At 33.4% G+C, this 24,433-nt stretch overlaps 1 protein-coding gene across 1 annotated transcript in view; it reads left to right on the top strand.

Moving 5' to 3' along the window:
- The window catches only part of LOC141566969 (neural cell adhesion molecule 2), a 395,623-nt gene that overhangs the window by 282,753 nt on the left and 88,437 nt on the right, over positions 1-24,433 (top strand). The window contains exons 6-8 of the mRNA XM_074326523.1: positions 10,538-10,655; positions 13,534-13,694; positions 17,080-17,225. Coding sequence (XP_074182624.1) covers positions 10,538-10,655; positions 13,534-13,694; positions 17,080-17,225 — 425 coding nt within the window. The remainder of the gene's footprint in view (positions 1-10,537; positions 10,656-13,533; positions 13,695-17,079; positions 17,226-24,433) is intronic.

Below are 24,433 nucleotides of genomic sequence, written 5' to 3'. Positions count from 1 at the left end.
CAAATTTGATTTTTCATATATCGTCAAATTTGGACCTTTAACATTCTCAGTTTTTCTTTTGAATTTTTGAACATATGGAATACAGTTATAATAACTGTTTCAACGTTCTTATCTACTATTTATAATATGTGTCATTTCTAGGCCAGTTTGAGTTCATTGTATTTTTTATTTTTCCTTATCATGTCTCATATTCTATACTTCTTTGAATGTTTATTAACTTTAATTTGGATGCCAGATGTTGTGGATTTTACCACTGTAATGTGCTGAGTATTTTTATTTTCCTTTAAATATTTCAGGTCTTTGTCCAGGAATGCAGAAACATTACTTGGAAACAATTTAATCCTTTCAGTTCATGCCTTTAAGCTTTGTTACCTGGACTCAGAATACTCAAGAGGTTATTTTGCTCCACTTCTGAGATACTATCTCTCTGAATACTCTATTTGACATGCATTATGAGATGTTTCATTATTATTATTATTATTATTATTATTAATATTCTGGCTTGTGGGAATAGAAATTGTTCTTTGCTCTATTTGAGGTTTGAAAATCATTTCTTCTAATTTGGGAAGTTTTTTCCCCCTGGCCTCAGTAGTTTCGTTTCATGGACACCTTCATCAGTACTCATCTGAAGACCCCAAGGGAGCTAGCTCACTGCCAATCTCAGGAAGAACTCACTTGCACCTCTCCTGTCTGGCACTCTCTGAAACACCACCACCCTGACTCCCCAAAACTGGGACATCCAGACTCCAAATGGGCTCCTCCTCCCTGGTCTGCTGCTTAAAAACTCTCTAGCTAGTAAGCTGGGGCAGTCATAGGGCTCGTCTCATTTCCTCTCGTATCTCAGAGAGCACTGTTGACTCATTTTGTTGACTGGTTGACAGCATCTTGAAAACTGTTATTTTATAACACATGTCTGATGTCTTAGCTGTTCTAAGTGGTAGGATAAATTGGTTATCTGTTTCTGCCTCTTGGCTGGAAGCTGACATTTTTGCATATCTATATCAGTATATTGAACAAAATCATAACCATTATTCTAAGGGTTTGAGTAATATAGCAATATGTTTTATTTAATGTGATGTTGTTTACTTATACCTAAATTCTGACCTCAAAATATTTCAGCCTTCCAGTCTATACTGAATTCAAAATAACTTTGGATATACATATATATATGTCTGTGTCTAAGTTTTACTGTCTGCTTATTTTATCCACACATTTTGTTTCACAATTAAATTAATTTATTTTTATTAATTAATGAACTTAATTGTACTTCAGTTTCGACACTGGATTATTGACGGCAGGGCATTGCAAAGCCACTTTGCAAGAACTAAAGCAATGCACTAAAAAACAGGGAATAGTTTAGGTGCCTCAAAACACGAAGACTATAGAAGCAGTGTAATCTATAGTTCATGATAGATAAAAAACAAGCAGCAAAAAGTAAGTTGTTTTTTTTTTTGTGTGTTTTTTTTTCAGAATACAGTGGGCAGATCAGAGCAATGAGTTAAAAACAGGGAAAGACTTCTATGAACTGAAGTACAAACACTTCATGATCATGAGTTGAGCCTCCCTCAGATAGAGACAGTTTTAGAGATTCTCCTGCTTTAGAACAATCAGGGACTAACTTCTCCAAGAGTTGTGGACTGTTTTAGTGCATCAGCTTATTGAATCTGGTGGATAATAGTTATAAGACAATTATAATTAAAAACAAAAACCTCACAGGATGTAATTTTTTTTAAGTATGTATAAGTTTGTTTTTAAATTAACGTATGGGAAAAATCACTTTTATTTTTATTGTACAGTTCTGTGGATTTTGATATATGTATAGGTACCTGTAACCACTACCACAATCAGTACACAAAATTGTTCCATCAACACCAAACACTATTTTGTTTTCCCTTTTGTAGTTACACCTTCATACATCCTCAAAGCCCCAAACAACCACCACTGCTTTACCTGTCATAGTAAACATTCTCTCTTTAAGAATGTCATATAAATGGAATCCTCTATCATGCAACCTCTTAAGAATGTTTTAATCATTCAGCATAAGCCCTGAGAATCATCCCACTTGTTATATGTATCTACTTTTTGCAGTTAGAAATTGAGCTGCTGTAAACTAGTATGTATGCTATTTCTTGTGTGAGCTTAAATTCATTGATTTAGGGTAAATACGTAGGACTAGGATTGCAGAGACATAAAGTAAATGCATGTTTAAGTTTATAAGAAACTGCTGAACCTTCTCCCACAATGGCTATAAAATCGTGAATTTTCACCTATAATGTATGAGTTCAGCTTTTCCTCATTGTCACCAGCATTTGATGTAAGTTATTGATTTTTGTTTTGTTTTTAATTTTATACATGGTAAGTGTGTAAGTGGAACCTTTGTGGTTTTCATTTGCATTTCTTCTCAAAGTCACTATGCAATGGCTAAAGGGGGGTGAACATCTTTTAATGTGCTTATTTTTCATTTGTGCATCGTATTCAGTGAAATGTCGCTTCATATCTTTGCCCATATTCTAATTGGATTTTTTCCCCTGTTTGAGAGTTGCTTACACAAATTTTAGATTATATCCCGGATTTTGAATATCAAATTATAGGACCCTGGGTTTTATTTCGGTCCTTTAGAGAATACTAATATTTTGATTTTCACAGACAATAAATCTGTTTAAATTCAGGCCACATATTGCAATTATTTTTCTTTGGTTTGTAGATTCAAAAATCACTTTCATTTTCAAATCCTTTGCAGTGTTCAGATCTTTTATGTGTACCAATGGCCATTCCAGGTCCAGTGTGGTTGGTGGTCTATATCTTAGTTCAATTCATAGTCTTCATACTGTTTAAGATCAGAGTCACACACGCACGTCTCATGGCTGAGCTCCAGATTTGATAAATATCTCGATGCTGTTGCATTTCTAAGCTTTTCTTATTCTGTGATCTCTCCCATGCTTTCCTATTTCTTGAGTGACCAGTTTTCAGTGCGCTCGCCCATAAACAGATTTTCTTTACCCATTCGCTATTACAAATATGCCCTCCTTCAGGGTCAACTGGCTGGAGGAAAGAGAAGGATAAAAGCAGTGGGAGTCTGCTTTGCCCTCTTGGGACCACAACTCTTCTGATTGACTAGGAAGAATTCCCTCTCTCAGAATGAAGTACTTGCAGGCTCCCCCCCTGCTGCCATTGCCATTGCCAGGAGAAGTCTTTCCGGATCCTGGAGCCTGAACCAGAGGCTTCTCTAGACCTCACTCAGGCCATGTTAATTCTCACTTTTGGCTCTTGGGCTGTTCACGACAAGGATTCCGAAGGAAAAATAGAATGGCTTTTCTCAGATCATTTCAAACTCTGATTTTTTTCTAGTAGCAATAAGCGTGCTACTATTTACATTTCAGAGTTCTCAAACAGCTTATTTGTGTGTTCTGTCCAAGTCTCATAGATGAATTAAGTAAAACAGGCAGGTGGTAGTAGGATTACTTCAATATACCCAGAATGGAAACTCTGTAATACTGTTGTTTAACCTGGTGACATGTATATGATCAGTATTTTTGTTTCATTTTGTTTTTAACTTAAAAGAATTACTAAAGACACTACCTGAAATGATTTACAGCAGTTCACTTTTCATTAAGGTCCAATTTATCACTCCAATGTCACTCTGAACATTTAGCTCACACTTTGGGGTAATCTCAGGCTGCTTACTGACTTTTGTCAGTAGTGTTTCTAAAATCATGCATGTCTAAGTTAATGAGACAAAATTACATTAACTTACAGGGGGAAACATAAAAGAGGCTCCAACCCTTCTTTGCTTCTGGCAGTCTATCACATATAAAAATTATGTTGATGTTATAAAATGTGTGCTTTCAAAAACCATGTAATAGTAATTTCCCAAAATTATAAATTACATGACCTTTTAACGATCTGTTATCTATTTACATGTTATCGTAAACTAACTAGTTTTAACACATTATTTGCGGGAAACGAGTAAACTCGTCATATGGCCTCTAGTTGGAACCGGCAAAAATTTTGCAAAGTAAGTAAATAGAGACCTCTTTTTAAACTAAAACACTGAAAGTTTCATAGAAAAATATCAAATAGATCGAAAGATATGAATATTTTACGGAAAGTCTAATTTTGGCGAGAAAATGTCAAAAAAGCCCCGCGTTACGACGCGATTTGGTGGGAAAATGCCCACTTACAATTAATATCAAGATAACCCTTTCTCTCCAATATGTTCAATATCTTCCAATATTGCCTTCATTCATGTTATATACATGAGCCAAAGGGTGCCTCCATATATTGGGCCTTATGTTTTTTTCTTCTTCACAGCAAACTGGAGATATTATCTCAAAATCTCAGTATCTCCAAATTCGAAAATTTGCACATATGATTATTATAAATATAGTCAAAATAATCATATTTTTAATCATTTGGAATCATCCTTCTTTGTCCACCCTGCATAACTGCACCCACATTTTACTAGTCATAGATAAGACAACTCTCCTATGTAAGACCCCAAGCCAGAGCTGTCTTTTGGGGTTCTCCAACTGAGAGACCCCATGCTCTGCTGCTGAGTGACACACCTCGACACACAAGCCTTCCACCCCTCTCAAACTTCCTTCTCTCCCAGGGGTTCCGTTGCACTCCTCCCTTCTGGGTGATCTCCCACCCCACACACACTCACACCTTGTCTCTGGAAGGTCTCTCTCTATGAGGAGTTCATTTTCTTATACAATCCAGATAAAGCTCATTGTATACTCCTGCCACTTGTTGCCATGTCTTTTTCCTATATCGGTACTAAAATCCTCCAACTCACCACACTTCTCAACAGATAATTTCTCTAGAACTTCTCAAAAGTGATCATTATTGTCTCTCTAGGATTATTTTCTGAAACCTCTTACATTTTGATTTATTTTAAACATACACTACGACTTCTATTTTAAATTGTTTTTCTTGGCAGTTTTATATGATTGTTTAAATGCTAGTTTGAATTACCAAATTATATTCTACCTCATTCTGTACCCCAGTTGACATCAAAACTTTGTGCCTTAGGAACTATTTACACTTATAACATTATTGAGAATCTCCAAACATTTTGTTTATGTGGGGCATACCCCTTTATTAATATATGTGTGTGTGTGTGTGTATATATATATATATATATATAATATTAGACATTGAAACTTGAGTAGTTTTTAAATATTTAAATATTTAGTTAATTCATTTAAATTTTTAAATGTTAATTTATTAGTTTGTCAAAAATAATAACTATGCTAACCTAAATAACAATTTATGAAAAAATAATTACATTTTGAAAAGAACAATTGTGAAAGAGTTGCTTCGTTTACATTTGTATGTTTCTCTAACAAGTGCCTTAACAGAAGACAGGCAGAGTCTCATACTTGCTTTGACATTCAAACTTTTGTGATGTAATTTTGAACCTGAGAAAAGGATTCTTTCAGATAAGGAGATTATTGAACTTTTCCTCCATGAGCACAATCCAATAACTTAACTTTTGCAGGAGAAATATTCATTCTCACAGAGATATATAGTTGGAAAAGGGGTGCTTCCATAGACCACTTGAATAGATGTTTGGGACCTCTGGGGTCCTTGAAGCACACTTTGAGGACCTCCGCTGTAGAATATTGTTAATCAGTGAATATACCCTGAAAGGCATAAAAATTATCAAGCTTAATGGTGAAATTATCCTTCAAGAAATTCAAAACCTTCAGAGCTTTTTGTTTGTTTTTGATCTGAGGGATCTTCCATATTAAGTTTGGCCTTTTATTTAATCATTACATCTTCTTGTGGAAACAAAAATAAAGTAACAGTAGTTTTTCCCATGCCTCCAACAATAGTTTTTCTCTTGGCTTTTCTTTAATAAGGATTTATTTTTTGGTTATAATGCTTTTAGACATTCAGTTATGAATTTACTTTAGGAAAGTATATGAAAACTATGTATTTCAATTTTTGTTTTATTGTCTTATTTTTTTCTTTTACATTTTTTCTAGTTATAAAACTAATACATAGCTGCAGTAAAACATAATAACCACAATGAGCAGTTTGAAATACGGGATTTAGTCCTCTTCAGTCAAAATTATGTATGGTATTAATTTACTGTTTGACATGTCAGACTCACTTCAGGATAATTACCTGCAGCATTGAGTGCAGTAAATCAGGATTGTAATAGATACATATTTGTCCATCTACAGATGACTTAAACATGCCCACTGTTTACCAGCAGGGTAGAAGACAGTGTGACTTGAATAAGAGGGAGGAAGTTCTCTATATATAACATGGATGTATTCCTTACACGTATTATTAATTTTGGAAAATATGCATGGTACAGAAAAGAGTATAGTTTGTAAAATGAAGAAGGAAACAAAAAAATGCGTTAATTTTTGCTTAAATAAGTATAAATAATTATCAAAGTGATTAACAAGAAAACGGACAAGGTCAAGAATTCTGTGTCTATCTTTTATATCATTTTATTTTCAACATGTGAATATGATCTATTTTAAAAGTCAAATTAAAAGAACATAAAAATCAGATTTATTTGTTAAAACTTGGAAAATACAGAAAAGCATAGTGATGATAAAGCAAAGCTTCAGGTAATATTTCCTCATTGCTTTTGTACTTGCCCACTGAAAGCGATGTGTATTTGACTCAATATCTGACATCTTTGCTATTACAATGGAATTTAAGATGCCTATTGAAACTTTTTCCCATGAATGTTATTTTAAAGCAACATAATAGGCCAATTTGATCCACATTATCTTTTAATCTGATGGTATCAAGTAAGACTCTTACTGTTTTCCTCAAATAGGTTTGATTTTAAAACTCAGTGCGCAACAGATAACTGTAATTATGTTACATCTCCACTGTATTCACAAATTAGGAATAAACTGGTGGAAAATGCCTGCCAATTAGTTACCGATTCTTTTTCAAGTACATAAAAACACGTTGATTAGGTTCTCTGTCAAGGCAGTCATACTACGTATGCTGATACTCGAGATTGGAAACTACTAACTATTAAAAAAAAACACTGCATTTATTTTACAATAACCAAGAAGCTAGATTTTCTTTCAAAATGAAATTATAGTTACTTCACTTTTGCTTATGTCAATCATTTGATATTTTGTGTTTGTTAAATTCTGTATGTGTTTTGAGTTCCAAAAAAAACCTGCTACTCCTATTAAATAACACTTTAAAATAACCATCGTCATAAATATGAAATGCAGAATTATTGAAAGTATCCAGAACCAATATCAATGAAAATTGAGAGGTATTAGATGATTTAATAGCAGACAAGGTAGTAATGAAGGGCAAAACAAACACATAAAAAATTAAAAAGTAAAAACAGTGCACCCGCAACATCATCAACATTGGTCATGATCACTGGAAAGTAATAATCAAATGATTAAAAGATCAAAATGAAGCCATGGAAACATCTGAGTTAAGAAACTAAATTACTTTCTATATATACTGAGAACTGCAATATAGAATGTTAAAAATACAAAGCACGTTGGTGTTAACCTGGTCCATCTATTCTCTTGGTCAGGGACTGAGGTGGTGTATGTGACTTTCCCTTTTTTGTGTGTGTGATAAAATACACATTACATAAAATTTACCATCCTAACCAATATGAGTGTACATTGAGTGGCATTAAATATATTTATAATGTGGTGCAACACTGCGCGTAGCTTCATAACTCTTTTCTTCTTACAAAACTAAACTTCTATACCCTTTTAACAACAATTCCCTATCTCACCCACCCCCATCACTCACCACTGGTCCATAGCAAACACCATTTCACTTTCTGTCTCTATAGTTTTGACTACCCTAAGTACATAATAAGTGGAATCATAGAGTGTTTGTCTTTCTGTGATTCCTTTATTTCACTTAGAGTGTCTTCAAGGTCCATCAGAGGTGTAGTACAAGGTGTGATAAAAAAATATGGTGAATGTTTAAATAAAACATATTTATTACAGTAATAGACACATGGCCATTAATTCCCCTCAAAATACTCCCCCTCGCTTCAAACACACGTATCTCATCGTTCTTGCCACTTTCTGAAGCAGTTCTGGAAGTCCTCTTTCGTGAATGTCCTTATTTCATCTGCCATCATGACAACGCTCCATGTCACACATCGCTTCTGGTATATGGCAATTTCTGTTAAATAAAAACATTGCAGTGTGTCCTCATCCACCTCATTCAACGGATCTGGCAAAATGATTCAGGACATCAAGGCAGACATGAAAGCATAACTAAAGACATGAAAGACTGTCTTTCATGTCAGATTATATATATATAATCTGAATAATCAGTGAGTTACAAAAGAGTATCTGTCCTGACAGTGGTAGAGAGGAGCTTGTTATCCTTATCCTGAATAAATTTGGAGGAATTATTTGTGCTCCTTAATCTGAGTAACCTGAATAATCCATGATCAGTACCCTGTGCTTCATCTTTTGAGAAATATTTAAAGGGAAGTGGGTGGAGAAGATGGCAAAACACAGAAGACATACGGAATTGTTGGATGGCATTGATGATGAAGGGGAATTAAGCTGTCAAATTAGTGGTATCTTTGATGCTTAAGCAGCCAGTGACACAAATTATAACGTGAAGGTGGACCAAAGCCTCCATATAAGTGAACATATGGGGCGACTTCCCTACACATCCTTATGTTTCTTGAAACTAAACATTGAAAACAAATTTACCATAAAGTATTGAGTACTTAACATATACAGAATATAAATCTTTGTAAAGTTATATTAAAACTGGATGTTTCAGATATAGACAAATATGAAAAAAAGTATTTTTAGAATGTTAAAATAGAGTAGATGTGGGTCTTATGAGAAAAAATAAATTTGGCTGAATATAATTACACTCCCTTTTAAAATTCACTCCCTGAGTGTCCTGGTGTCTGAACTAGTAGATATTTTGATGCTGTTATTCAGAATAGTTCTAGAATTACTCTTCAAAATGATATGTAAATATGCAATATTTGTTCTGCTAATGTATGCTGTAAGAACACATATATCATTAGCAGAATCAGTGTATCCTAAAACATAAACGCTGAGATTCGTCAGTTCCTACAAATATTCGTCCAGCATGTGCAGTTCACTTTATAGAAAAGAAAATTATAATAAAGAACAAACAACTTGTTTGGGTTAGTAACAGTAACAGGATAAGTACTGGAGCATGTGATTCTCCATTGGGAAGTGTTTCAATGTGCATGAATACTTCAGAATTTCTATTAAAGAGTTTATTTTTGTTATAATTATCTAATGGGTTAAAATCTTTATTTTTGTAATAAAAATAGTCATAGTATTCTTGCAACTCCATTCATAATAACCAAGTGAAAAGCAATGCATTTTGATTAAAATGTTCTTTATCATAATTACAAGGGAGAGGAAAAAAAAGGACACAAAGTCAAATTTCAATGTACTTAAAATGCAGAGTTAATATCTGTAAAGAAGTCCATCCTATTATAATATTAGTAATTATCATGTTACTTTAGAGACAGCAGGTCAGTTCGTGCCCCTTGGATCTAAATTCAAAAGGGCAGAAACTTGATTTATTGTGCTTAATTACTAAGATACATATCAGTTGATCTCTCCACTATCAATGGCAATAATGCAACATCAAAGCTGACCTGAATATATTTAATTATAATCACACTTGTAAATGCCTGTCTGGTAATGTCGTTTAGTATATGTAAAAAATAAGTCTATTAGAATAATTAATCTGGGGAATATCATTTTGTCATATTCAATTGAAAATCATAGTATACATTAAATCAAAATTTATGCTGTACTTTGAAATTCAGCTTCTATTATGGATGTTATTGATTTGTTTATTGCAAACAGTGCATTTTAGTAACAGTTTCAACATGTCCAAAATGTGCAGCGTATACAGTTTTTGCAATGTAATTAGTTAGAAATTGGGGAAGCTTAATTTTAAAATTGAATTGTTCATGAAAATCTATTGCATACTCTCTATAGCTTTAGCAGTTTCTCTTCATAAAATGTTCTATGGTTGTTTAAAGAAATTAAATGCAGTTAATCAGAAAGAACATTAGGGTTTGACACCTAATTTGAAAGCCTTGTCTTAAAGCGGTGAATGATTGCTTATAGAATCACATATACCAATGAGAACACAAATAGGAAATCCATTTATGCTCCAAGTAGATCCCAGTTATTGCTGTAAGTCAGGGTGTTATTGTCTTTTTGTGAGCAGTATTTTATAAAAGTGTCTACATATATATATATTTTTTTGGCTAAAATGTCTATTGTTTACTCAAGCTTGATAGATTAAAAGTAGTAAAGTAGCACAGAGAGAATTCTCTAATTACTGGACGGGAGAAAGCAGCTCAGTGATCTTAAAGTCATTTGACTGTGCAGCCAAGTCAGTCCTAGTGATGTAAGTATAGGTGTTAATGATCAAAATTTAAAGCTTAGCATGAACAACAACAAAAAGTAATGGTAAAAAAGTCCCAGTGGTGTTGGGGAAATGTTTATCATCTCTATTTAATCTGCATACATCTAATTTTCAGTGCCGCCAGCCATCACAATGCCGCAGAAATCCTTTAATGCCACTGCTGAGAGAGGAGAAGAGATGACCCTGTTCTGCAGGGCCTCTGGCTCTCCTGAGCCCACCATCTCCTGGTACAGGTAGGTCACGCACCTCATCCCTCTGTCCTGCATCTGTAACCAAGCTCATGGAAAACGACACGTGATCTCATCATTTTGTCAGGAAAGAAAAACACTGGTTTTGAATTTTATTTAAGAAGTTATTACGCATTTGTTTTCTGATTCATTGGTTAGATTACATAGTTAAAGAGATCAACAGGGTGACTTAACCCAAGCCACAGGCTGCACCCATAGCCCTGGTCATTCTATCTACAAGGCATGTTTCTGACCCACAAATTCTAGTCACTGGACCTCACCCAACTGAGAACTCTGTCTTCCAACTCGAATATACTGCCTGGCTCTGTTTGGGTTCTCCATCTCTGAGCTGTAGCCTGGAGACTGTCCTCAGGTAGAAGCTAGGACGGTCCTCAGAAGTCACTGTCATGTACTACTTGTTGACCAATGATTGTGAACTGTTACTTAATCTGTGTGTCCAGCGATTTTATTGTTTGAAATGGCTGGATACATATATCCTCCTTACTCCATTATGATCAAAAATGGAATCGTTCTCCCTTCTTTATCATTTCTACGGATTCTCTAATCCTGACCTCTATTTTCCTGTGCCTGGCCAAGGAGCACTGTGAGAAATGGTTTGATTTTCAAAGGATGGGCTCATGGAATGCCATCTTAATCCTTTGGGGGTTCTTTTCATACATTAGCATCCCACAGAAATGGATGGTGGATAACAATGTATATTGTATCTAACAGGTTTGTTGGGGAAAAGACATTAAGAGCCATTACCCTGTTTGTTATCCTTTAATGATATTTTAAATTGAGCTCTTGAAGGGAATATAATCTTTACAAACTGATTTCCTCTAAATTAGTCAAGACCCACCCATCCATTTTAAAGCTCAGATCATGATTTTTTTTTTTCCCATGAAAATTCCTAGATTATGCCATTTTGCTTCTCTCTTACTACAGTAGTTCTCTCACACTCTGCCCCCGCAAATCCCCAAAAGTGATTAACTCACTAATGGGATGTATATTACCCTCTGTTATTACCAATCATATTATGAACTGTGCGTGATAAGTGGCCGTGTCTCACTCATTTGCTACACTTCCTACATTTATTACATATGTCACATGAGGTAGGGAAATAACCTCCTTTATTAGAGAGAGCACTGTAACTTAGTTAACCTGCAGCTTACATTACTGTGTGAAACTAAGTCTCATTTTTGAGTTGAGGGACGGGGAAACCATACATAAAATTTTAGCTATGATCTGTGAATGAGGGTAGGGAGGGAAAATACACATCTGTGGGCTAATTGTGAGTATTCAGCAAGATAAATAATATAGGCAAAGTGTTGTGTAAATCACAAGTTACTGAAACTTCTGGAGTAGTAGTAGTAGTAGTAGTAGTAGACTATTAAACAGATGAGTACTTTTTATTGAATAGATTGAGAAATATTGTTATCACCAACTGCAGTGAAAACTCTATATATTAAATTCTAGACACAAATGCTAAAATGTTATATAGTTATAAATATTGGATTAGTAAACATACGAAAACATATAAACATACAGAGCTCTATATATTTGCTAATGGTAGTTTATAAACCCTAATTTTGAACTCTACCTGTTTTTTGTATTTTTTGTCCATTTTATGATATATTTAGATATTTCACTAGAAGCTGAAAAAAACAGATGTTATTGAGTCATAGAAGGACATAAGGTTTATGTTAAGATATGTACCAGTGATTTGTGGAAAGCAAAACTAAATTCACTGGAAAGATCTTTTATTGTATCAGTGAAATGTTCTGTTTCAATATAGGAAAAAAATTTTTTTGTATCCTTTTAGAGATTTTTCTTTTTAAATTTAAACTTGTATGCCCAAGTACATCTCCCAACCCCTGAGGACAGAACCCAAACTTTTTATGTTAGTGTACTTTAAAATCAATTCAACCATCCCAAACACCATTATAAGAAAAATATAGAAGGAGAGATAAAGAGAAGAAAGAAAAGGAGAAAGAGGAAGAGGAGATGAAAATAAAATAAAATGAAAGCGTATATGCAACATAAGAAGCCTGAACACATATTAAAGGTAATTGTAGAAATTGTTTCAGATTTAACAATATTTAAAATATTTCTTTGAATTATTGTTAAAAAAAGTGTCTTAGTGGATAACAATGAGTCAAATTAAGGCAGAATGAATATGGCTTAAATTCAGAAAGAACATGGCAAGTATTAAAACATATTTATATCTATGAGGGAACTTAAACAAAGTGATTGCTTCTCCTTATTAATGAATTAAATTATGCTATTCAGCACAATTTCTCTAACAACATTTTCTAATAATTCTTTCCTCTCACCCTTTTATTGTCAGTAGTTATTTACAAGTTATATTGGTTATGTATTTAAATTGCATTTACCTTGAAACTTCTTTAAAGGATGTTTCCATAGATATTCTAAGAAACTTATCTCAGGAACCTAGTAAGTAAATATGTTTGATGATTACACAGTGACTCACCAACATAAAAAACTGTCTGTGGAATTAAAATCAGCAAAGAAACTTAATTTTTTGGGTAGTAATCAAAGTACAGATTGACCCAGTGTTTTTTGTTTTGTTTTGTTTTGTTTTTTTGTATCTTTTTTTTGCCAAAGATTAGTATCATGATTGCAGCACAACTCAAATATTATTCTTGTCTCTAACGTCACAACAATTTTCAAGTACAATTTTAATATTTATGCATTACGTTTTACTGGGCTACTAAAACTATGCTTTTGATTAGTATATAGGCTTTTCTGTCAATCACAGTAGCCATGAAATGATTGACAACTACAGATCAAAAAGTTGAGTATGAGTTGTTTCCTGAGTAATGAAGTCAGATTTATGAATATCAACCTCTCATTTCTTCTTTAGGAATGGTAAGTTCATCGAAGAAAATGAAAAGTACATATTGAAAGGAAGCAATACAGAACTCACCGTGAGGAACATTATCAATAGTGATGGGGGTCCTTATGTCTGCAAGGCCACAAATAAGGCAGGAGAAGATGAAAAGCAGGCTTTCCTCCAAGTCTTCGGTAAGTATTACATCATCATGGCTACAACTGCTGTCTCAAGGGAGGTCATGTCAAATTCTACTTTGTCACTTACGAGAACTATTTGACTTTCCAAAATTAAATCTCAGGTTTCTCATCTCTAAAATAGATTTTAAAATTGCTGCTACCAGATAGAATTATTTTAAGAATTACATTAAATTCCTCATGTACATTTTCATAAAGTATTGGCTGACTCATAACAGAGACTGGAGGAGAGTTCATTGAAATTATATATACTAGGATTTCTTATTACATATATAGATAGATATAGATATAGATAGATAGATATCTATACCTATATCTGTATCTATATCTACGTACACAGAGGGTTTCAAAAAAGGTATACACATTTTAAGAAAGGAAAAACTATTAAAATTGCGCTGATGGTACTTTTGAGCACCTGTTGTAATTGCAGAAGTCAGATGTGACTTGTATTCATCTTTTGTTATCAGTATATATTTGAGTATTACAATTTTAATACAGTTTTTTTCCTTTCTTAAAATGTGTATACATTTTTTGGGACCCTCTGTGTGTGTGTGTGTGTATACACACATACATGTATATATATACACACACACATACATATGTTGATCTTTATAAATCTTTAAATGACACAAGTTGGGATCAGTTTTACTTTCAATATATTTCAAAAGAGCACACCTATAATGCCATACTTAAGAAGCATTCACCTATAACTATAATTAAATATCCTCACTTCATTTTGTTAAAAGGACATATACTTTAAATATCTTTCATACTTACAAAAAGCCATATTACCTTCTTTGGGAATCTTAGAAAGAGTAGTGGACTAATAAGATTTTTTGTTTGTTTTTTGGGGATTTTTAAAAAATTATTGATTAAGCTTCCATTATGTTTTCAAGATTATAAAAAATGTTGCTGGTGATTATTTGGAATATGAGTATTCTCTAAAAAGCATAACACTAAAACTTACATGTACTACTAACATTTAGTATATTTTCTTCGTTTTTAAAAACATGGTAATCAAAATGCTTTTACAATGAAGAGAGGAGGCAGGAAGAAGGGAGAACTCTGTAGGAGTAAGAAGGACCAGTGTTTGAGTGGTAATACACGTGTGAACAAGTCCTCTGCCAGCTGGTCCTATGGTCATTTAATAGAAATATTTTTCTGAACCAGAGGGATTTTTATAAAGCTTATATTCTAGCTGAATGAGACAGACAATAATAAATATACCGAAATAGATTAAAATAATTAAATAAAGCGGGAATAATAAGATGTTCTAAGAAAGGAAAGTGGATTAAGCAGGTAGTGTTGGATAAAGCGGGCTATTATTTTGGACAGCCTGGTGTTGGAAAGTTACTGAGAAGGGTAATGATTAGATAAATGTGTCTAAGCAAAAATCTTTAACAATGAGAAGTCAAGAAAGCTAATGGCCAGGAGAAAATTGTTCACATAGAGAAAAGAATAAACAAACTTAAAATTATTACAAACTATAGAAAGCCCCTAACTTGTTTCAGCCGTATTCCCCACTTAAAAAAAAATGGTATACTTTCAAATGTAAAACATTAAATAAATGTGACTCTGTATAAAAAAAAAAAAGAAATGATAGTCCCTGAGATAATTCCCAAGAGTAATGTTCTCAATCTACTTCAATGAGCTCATATGAAATACCATTTATTTATTTGTTACTTTTCGGGGTGGCACTGAGTGACAACATAAATAAAGTTTCTAACATTTTCATCTTTTCAAATAGAAAATAATGCATGAATTGTTTTTATTTTTTATTTTTTTTTACATTTGAAACTAATAAAAAATAGAAAATAATGCATGCAATATTATATGCTGCATCACTTTTGTAAAGTAACATTGAACAAATTTGTATTGGGTTTGACCCAAAATCATATGACTTCACTGATATATGGGATATAAAATTGAAAGCAACAAAGGAACAAGACCAACAAATAAAAAACAAAAACTCATAAACACTGACAATAGTTTAGTGGTTACCAGAGGGAAAGGGGGGAGGGGGAGTGGTAGATGAGGGTGAAGGGGGCCAAATATATAGTGTTGGAAGGAAAACTGACTCTGGGTGTTGAACACACAATGTGATATACAGATGATGTATTGCAGAATTGTACACCTGAAACCTATGTAACTTTACTAACCATTGTCACCCCAATAAATTTTAATAAAAATGAAGAAAAAACCCAGAGTTCTAACAGCTTTCAAAAAAAGATAAAGATCTTGTATATATAGTATAAATATTACTAAGTTCATTAAGTCAATGGAATAAACCCTGCATTTTTAGTAATTGTATATTCTATATTTCTGATATCAGGAATCTATTATTTTAAGATTAAGAACAACTTATTTATATTTCATGATTAATTATACCTAAAGATTAAACAAAACAAAACAAAACCTTTTATTTGTCCCGAAGTAACAGGTGCTGGTTTTTATCCCTTTTGTTCTAACAAGTGAACTTGTTATGTTACAACAAGTGAAAAATTAAGAAATGCAGATAATAGAGTTTACAAACATTATACCCTGTGGTATTACGTAAATTTGTGGATGGACATAATATTTAATAATCAAGATAATTTAAATGTGTACACATAATGTTCTCCATTTTAAAGAAATAATAATTTTAAAGAAATACTTAGCTACAATTCCAATAATATTTTAAGATAAACTGAGATCAAAATAAATAAATTAGAGTAATATAAATAAATAACACATATATATTTACTTCACAAGTATGTTTAGTATGGTACTTAATTATAATCACTACATATTTAGGTACAATAATCATTTTCACTCTTGGTGAAACTGTTTTAAAAGCTTTAAAATTACACACATATATATTTACTTCATAAATATTTTTAATATGGTACTTAATTATAATCACTACATATTCAGGGTACAATCATCATTTCCCCTCTTTGGTGAAATTGTTTTAAAAGCTTAAGAGATAATCACTCAATAAGTGGATGTCATATACACATACACACACATGCACACACACGCTCATTTACATACACCTGTGACTTTAAAAGAGGAACTTTTAATTTGTAGTTTAAGAGAATAAAAAAGTAATAAAGTGGCTCTTAAACTGGCAAAATTTTGGAAGGAATTGTAATTTGATGTTTATTTATACAAGAACTTCAAAATATTTTTATAATGATAAATGGTGAGAATTATTTTCTAACTTTTTCTCCTGTACTTTGGTCTCTTGGCACAGTGTTAAACAAAGCATATTGCTGTAACTGGTACAAAGTTAGCAATTCCATACGATACTAATGTGAACTTAAATGTCCACAATGAATTTTAAGTCTAAAGCTAATATTTTCCTCCAATGCAGATTGAATAATGTATATATTCTTTACAGTACAGCCTCACATAATACAGCTTAAAAATGAGACTACGTATGAGAATGGTCAAGTCACACTCATCTGTGAAGCAGAAGGGGAGCCTGTTCCAGAAATCACTTGGAAAAGAGCCGTGGATGGCATCACATTTTCTGAAGGCGATAAGGTAACAACAACTTAATATATAGTGGTTTTCAATATTATTGTATTTTTGGTGTTTTGAATATTATTGTATCTCACATTGGATTCCAATTAACCAAGTGTTTTTAGGAATGAAATTAACAATGTATTTTTTTTTTTTTTTTTTTTTAAGAAAAGGTAGCTACCACAGTCAGCCTAAAAATAATTTGAGAGGGAAAAAAAACCTCAAAGTGTAACATTTAAAGATATGTTGTTGGTCTTAGGTTGTTGGTATCTTTAAGTTTGTGTATGTTGACTTCTGATATACATTGAATCTATAAAATATCTTATTGCAATTTTAAACCCCCCACTTGTGCTGTGAAAATGGAAGTTATTTAGACTCACAAAAGTCTGGCTCTGTCATTTAACTCTACTCTTTAGAATTGTTTTTGTGCTGTAGAACAGTTAGGTATCCAATTTTAAACAATTTAGAATCGTATAAGATAAAAAGTACAAATACAACAAAATACAACACTTGGAGATGTCACTGCCATGTAAGTTGGTGATGAACTTTCACCAGAATTCATGCAAGTTACTTAGAAATCAATTAAACATCATCGTATGTTTCACTACGCTCTATGGATTTTCATAATTGTTATTTTTCATAACTATTCATGTAAAAGTCCAAGTATAGACAAAAGTGAAACAAACTAAAGGTAATGAATTAATGATATGATAGGCTGGCATTTTCACACATGTAAAGATTATAAGATTCCACTTATAGATCACTTTTCTTTTCTCATTGTTAACGACAAACTTCCTTTCAACCTCTTTCATTAATTTAAATTGATTTCTGCAATATAAGTAACTTCAATTTCTAAAATATAAGTAACTTTACTTAACAACATTGATAGTACAAAAGATTGAAATCAGTTCATCCACAATACACTTTCTGTCCTATCAGCTCATCATGTCATTTTAAACATCTTAACTTCACAGATTTTCAACAGAGGCTACTCCCTGTCCATTTACTATTTCTCTCCTGAAAGAATATATTTGCATATGCATCACCATTGTGTGACTCATTTCCTCCTCATGATGGCATTTTTAAGAGAATATCTCTCTTTTGGTAATAAACTATTCTTATATACTTATATGGGGGTTCCAAAAAAATGTATACACATGACTTACATTCATCTTTTGTTACTGGTATATATTAAGTGTTACAATTTTAATACAGTTTTTTTCCTTTATTAAAATCTGTATACAATTTTTGGCACGCTCTGTATGTACAAGTTGAAAATCAAATTTATAAAATATGAATGGTATTTACAGTTTTCTGACTAGCCAGAGACAATGAAGTTTCTTTTAATATTTTCTTAACAGAAAATCATAGATATTATTATGGTGCAGATGGCAAATCTGAAAGGAGTTGTAGTTCCATAAAAATGTTTAAAATTGTCAAAAAGCAATTGGATATATAAAACTGTAGGTAATTGCTTTCATGTCAAATGAGTACGTTTCTTTAGATGCGTTACTTGAGTAATAATTTTCATACCCTTATTAATTGTGCCATCATATTTCTAATTTATTCTTTCGTTATTTTCCTGACTACTGTAAAATTCCTAAAAGTTCTCCTCTCAATGGTAGCCTTTGCTCTTTATTTAATAGATTCTCTTTATATATATATATACTAAGAGTACGACATAAATATATTTTATTTAGTTATTTTGTCTATGCAAACTATCAAGTAATTGAGAGTGTGATATATTCTTCTACACTCTAAGCCCCAGGCCACCCAAAACTACAAACAACAATTACTTCTTTAGTAGTTGTGAGAAATAATCAATTAGTTTTTGTTTGCTAAGAACTATATCTCTTAAAGTAGACATTTTTCTTTCTTTTTTTTTTTTTTTTTTAATTTGGTTTATTTGTTACAAAACAGTTATAGAAACCCAAATATGCGTTTCTTGTTCCAAATACAACTTTTATCCAGTGGACAAAAAAATTAAGACTACTGTATCTACTTTCTATCATGATATTTCTCCAAAATTATTTTAAGGTCCCCACTTTATTTTCTGGATGTTAGGCTTCTTTTCTCTTAACAGCATTCCTTATTTCTTCAACAACCAAAATTCAGGACTTGAATGGTTGAGGTGAGCTTTAAAGGGAGACAGACCTAATTTTGAATCTCAACTCTGCCAATTATGATACTTTAGCTTTGGCAATATTTTTTGAACTATTTTTTAAGCATGAGTTCTTCATCTTTAAAATGTGGATTAAAAGCTGATAGGTGCATTGTAAAATGCAGTTCAACATCATTAGCATATTCAAAATATTCAATAAACTTTTTTTTTTACTTTATTATATTTCATAATTTTTGAGGCAGAATTTATCTTGTTTCTTTTATTCTGGTTGTTAATAGACTCCATAAAGTCTGATATCTAAGGTTTGATTGACCATTAACTATCACAGAGTATACTGAGATCATATCACTGTTATGGAAAATAACTTGAGATTATATTTGCCATAAGAATCACTGGAGTCCTATTAGAATGCAAATTCTAGAATCCCACTTCTGGAGGTTGATTTAGTATGTCTAGCAAAGGACCTAGGGTTGCGTCTTTAAACTCATCAGTTGGCATTATATGGATGGTCTTCAGGCCATACTTTGGAAAACAATTCTCTAATTCTAATTTAAATGAAATTTAACAACTGATCCTTTCAACAGAAAAATGGTTTTACCAGATTACTGGGCACCTGATAGGGGCTTAAGAAATACAGAATAAAACAAAACAAAACTTTCCATCATACATACATTGTCAAATTTTTGATGAAATTGCTAATTTTTAGGTCATAGACAGTGAAATATCATCAACATAATATGGTTCAAACTAATAACTCCATAAAGTTATGCAAAGGTAAAGAAAAAGAACAACAACAATAAACAATGAATTTAGAAAATATGGTCATCATTGTATATTTTTGAAGAAAAGGATCTCAATTAATAGTATCCCTTTTTCTTGCTAAAATTCCCAGTCACCAGGTAACACAAAAGAAATAAATGGGGAGAAAATATATGAGGCATAACTCTGCAGGAAAGTCCATGTCCTTATACTGAACTATAAAATTAGATAGACTTACCCAACACAGTCCTGAGTAGCATTGGATCTTGTAAGCTCACTCCTGTGATCATTACTAAGTCAAAGAATGACTAAGCTCAATGGAGAACCTGTGGTCTCTACAGGAAAGTCCTTTCTGAAAAAAAAAAAAAAAAGAGGGGGCGGGGGAATGGTTCAGAAAAGCATATCTAATACAGTGTCCATAGTTACCAGTCAGACATCTCCCATGTTCTGGTAGGAGGAGCAAACAAGGGAGTTGGAAAACCCAAGAGTAGTTTGTAAGCAGAGCTCTCTTCCCATAAAATAAATCTTAGGAGCCCATGAAAAATGTTCACTGCCCAACAAATACTATGTTAATAACAATTTAGTAATCACTGTATGTGTATTGTCTCCATTTATCTGCTCCATTTTCTGTTACTGCATAGAAAATGACCCCGAAGCCTAGTGGCATAAAACAACCATTTTATTTTGTTTCTGATTTTGTAGATCAGGAATTGGAAAGGCTCAGCTGAGTGGCTATCACCAGGAGTCTGTGTGTGCTCATGTACTTGTTTTCTGTAGCTGTAGTTCTATAGGACTATTGAACTGTGCATATTAATGTGCCGTAAAATATCCTTGCATCGTATGTCATTAGAAACAACAGAGAGTAACGGTACTTAAACATAGAGCTCTTTTAAACTCATGATTACTTTCATCTATAATCTACTTACAGGTATCCTAACTATATTTAAAATAATATATTTGATTTTTAAAACTTCAGAAAAGTTCAAACAGGCAGTGGGTGACCTAGGCCTGCACTGGATCCCCTCCCAAGAGCCCCAGAACCAACATACTTGGAGGTTCGCTTCGGACCACAGCAGAGCACCAAAAATTAGCCCCACAAGTGGCAAACACAAAGGGAGGTCTCAGCAGGTACCAGAGCCCACTGGGGTGAATTCTTCTCATAGGGTGAGCTCCTTGCACAGCGGCCTGTAAGCTGTGCACGTGGCCAAACCCCACAGCCAGTCAGCCTGAGGGCGAATCCCACCCACTGATGTTACAAGAGCAATCAAGACTCTACTACAATAAGACGTCACACACAGCCCCCACAAGAGACACTCCTGGAGCACCTGGCACAGGAGAACAGGGAGACTGTGCCACTGGGCCCCACAGGACACCTACTACATAAAGCCACCCGACCAAGACTGGGAGATGTAGCAGATGTACCTAATACATAGAAACAAACACAGAAAGACAGCTAAAATGAGGAAACAAAGGAAATACATCCCAAATGAAAGAACAGGAGAAAAACTTCAGAAAAAGAACTAAATGAAATAGAGGCAAGTGACCTACCAGATATAGGGTTCAAAACAATGGTTATAAGGATGCTCAAGGAACTTAATGAGAAGTTCAATAGAGAGATAGTGAGTAAAAAAAAGGACATAGAAACCATAAAAAAGAACCAGTCAGAAATGAGGAATACAATAACTGACATGAAGAATGAGGTAGAAGGAATCACCAGCAGACTAGATGAAGTAGAAGATGAAATTAGCAATTTGAAAGACAATGTAACAGAAAACACCTAATCAGAACAACAAAAAGAAAAAAGAAAAAAAAAATGAGGCTAGTTTAAGTTACTTCTGCGAAAACATCAAGAATAACAACATTCGCATCATAGGAGTACCAGAGGAGAAGCGAGAAAGCAAGGGATAAGAACCTATTTGAAGAAATAATGACTGAAAACTTTCCTAACCTGCTGAAGGAAATAGACATACACCTCCAGGAAGCACAGAGAGCCCCAAACAAGATGAATCCAAACAGGCCCACACCAAGACACATCATAATTAAAATGCCAAAAGTTAAAGACAAAGAGAGAATCTTAAAAGCAGCAAGAGAAAACCAGTTATCTCTACTGTAAGACTGTCAGTTGATTTCTCAACAGAAATTTAGCAGGCCCACAGGGATTGGCACAAAATATTCCAAGTAATGGAAAGCAAGGACCTACGACCAAGATTACTCTTCCCAGCAAGGCTATCGTTTAGAGTCGAAGGACAGATAAAGAGCTTCCCAGACACGAAAAAGCTAACAGAGTTCATCACCAGGTAACCAGTCTTACAAGGAATATTAGAGGGACTTTATTAAGATGAAGAACAAACAAAAAAGATAAAAAATATGAATAAGAAAATGGCAATACCTATACCTACCAACAATTACTTTCAATGTAAATTGATTGAATGCTCCAATCAAAAGACATAGGAGGGATGAATGGATAAGAAAATAAAACTCTTACCTCTGCTGCCTATAGGAGACTCAGATTGAAAGATACACAAAAACTGAATGCAAAGGGATGGAAACAGATATTTCACGAAAATGGAAACAAACGAAAATCTGAAGTAGCAATACTTACACCAGACAAATACTTATACCAGACAAAACAGACTTTAAAACAATGGCTGTAACAAGAGACGAAGAAGGACCTAGGAATCCCACTTCTGGGTATTGATCTGAAGAAATGCAAAATGCTGCTTTGAGGGGATCTGTGCATCAATATGTTCATTGCAGTGACCAGGATGTGGAGGCATCCTTGGTGTCCCTCGATGGATGAATGGATAAAGATGAGGTGGTGCATATATACAATGGGATATTTCTCAGCCATGGAAGGGAATGAGTTCTTGCTATCTGTAGCCACATGGATGGACCTGGAGGATATTGTGCTGAGTGGAGTATGGCAGACAGAAAAAGACAGATGAATGTGTTTTTGCTTATATGTAGAATCAAAAGAACAAAATAGACAAATAAACAATATAGAAATAAACTCATAGATACAGAGAGCATTTTGATGGTTGCCAGATGATATTTTGGGTGGGTGGGGTGTGAAAAAGAGAAAGGAATTCAGAAGTGTAAATTGGTTGTTACACAGTAGTCATGAGGATATAGGTTATAGCATAAGGAACATAGTAGTATTGTAATAACTATGACTGTTGTCAGATGGGTACTTGATTTATCAAGGTGATAGATAGGACGGAGGTTGGGGACATGGTGAAAAGGTGAAGGGACTAAGTACAAATTAGTAGTTACAAAATAGTCGTGGGGATGTAAAGCATAGGGAATATAGTCAATAATATGGTAATAGGTATGTATAATGTTAGGTGGGTGCTAGACTAGTCAGGAGAATCACTTAAAATATGTAAATGTCTAACCACGATGCTGTACAGCTGAAATTAATATAAAATAATATCTAATGTTAACTGTAATTGAAAAATTTTTAAATGGGGTAAAGGTGAAGCAGAAGAAGAGATCCAAATTTCCAGGTATGAAACAACTAAGTCATGGGGATGTAATGTACAGCATAGGGAATATAGTCAGTAATGTCATGATAGTATGGTACGGTGTCAGATGATTGCTGGGCTTCTCAAGGTGATCGCTTCTTTAGGTATGTAAATATTGAATAACTATGGTATGTACCTGAAACTCATATAATATTGTATGCTAGCTATATTCTTAATAAAATTGTTTTAAAAAAGAAACCAGACAAAAATTTGAATGAGTCATATGTAATGCCTTAATAATACATCCACAAGTACAATAAAGTGTTGTTTTACTTGTAGATTGTGCATACTTCGTATAGCTATGTACGGAAATTTACTCTAAAATGTTCTCTAGTGATATCAATTTAATGACTCAGGTATGAATTTTTCTTAACACAGTAAATTCCAGATCTTGTTACTACATATGGCATTTCTCTTGGTAGTTGACCACAGTGAGAACCTGTATTTGAGTTTCACCTTTTTCACTGTTTGGTGTTCGTTTCTTTCCCTGCAGGGAAATACAGATAAGGGCTCTAACTTCCTATCCTGGATGAGGTAGATTCTGAGTTTACTCTTAAGTGGTAAAGGATGGTCTTTCTTCTTGTGGGATGCAAAATTAGGATCAGAAATTAGGAACAGATTTTTTCCATTATCATCTTCTTCCCTTTCTCCAGGTCTGCCTTCTCCCCAACTCCTGAATTTTTTTCCTCTCCAGAAAATAAGACGTTTTTTGCCTCTTTGTGGGCACTTTTACACCTCCCATATTATATAGCATTAAATACTGTTCTGGAACAGACTCTTCCGCATTCTAAGAAGTACTAAACATGTCACTAAGATAGGAAGAA

Source organism: Rhinolophus sinicus, linkage group LG01 (assembly GCF_036562045.2).
Source record: "Rhinolophus sinicus isolate RSC01 linkage group LG01, ASM3656204v1, whole genome shotgun sequence".
In the NCBI taxonomy this organism is placed as follows: Eukaryota; Metazoa; Chordata; class Mammalia; order Chiroptera; family Rhinolophidae; genus Rhinolophus; species Rhinolophus sinicus.
Note: the sequence above shows the minus strand (reverse complement) of the source record. Positions and strands in the feature narration are given on the sequence as shown.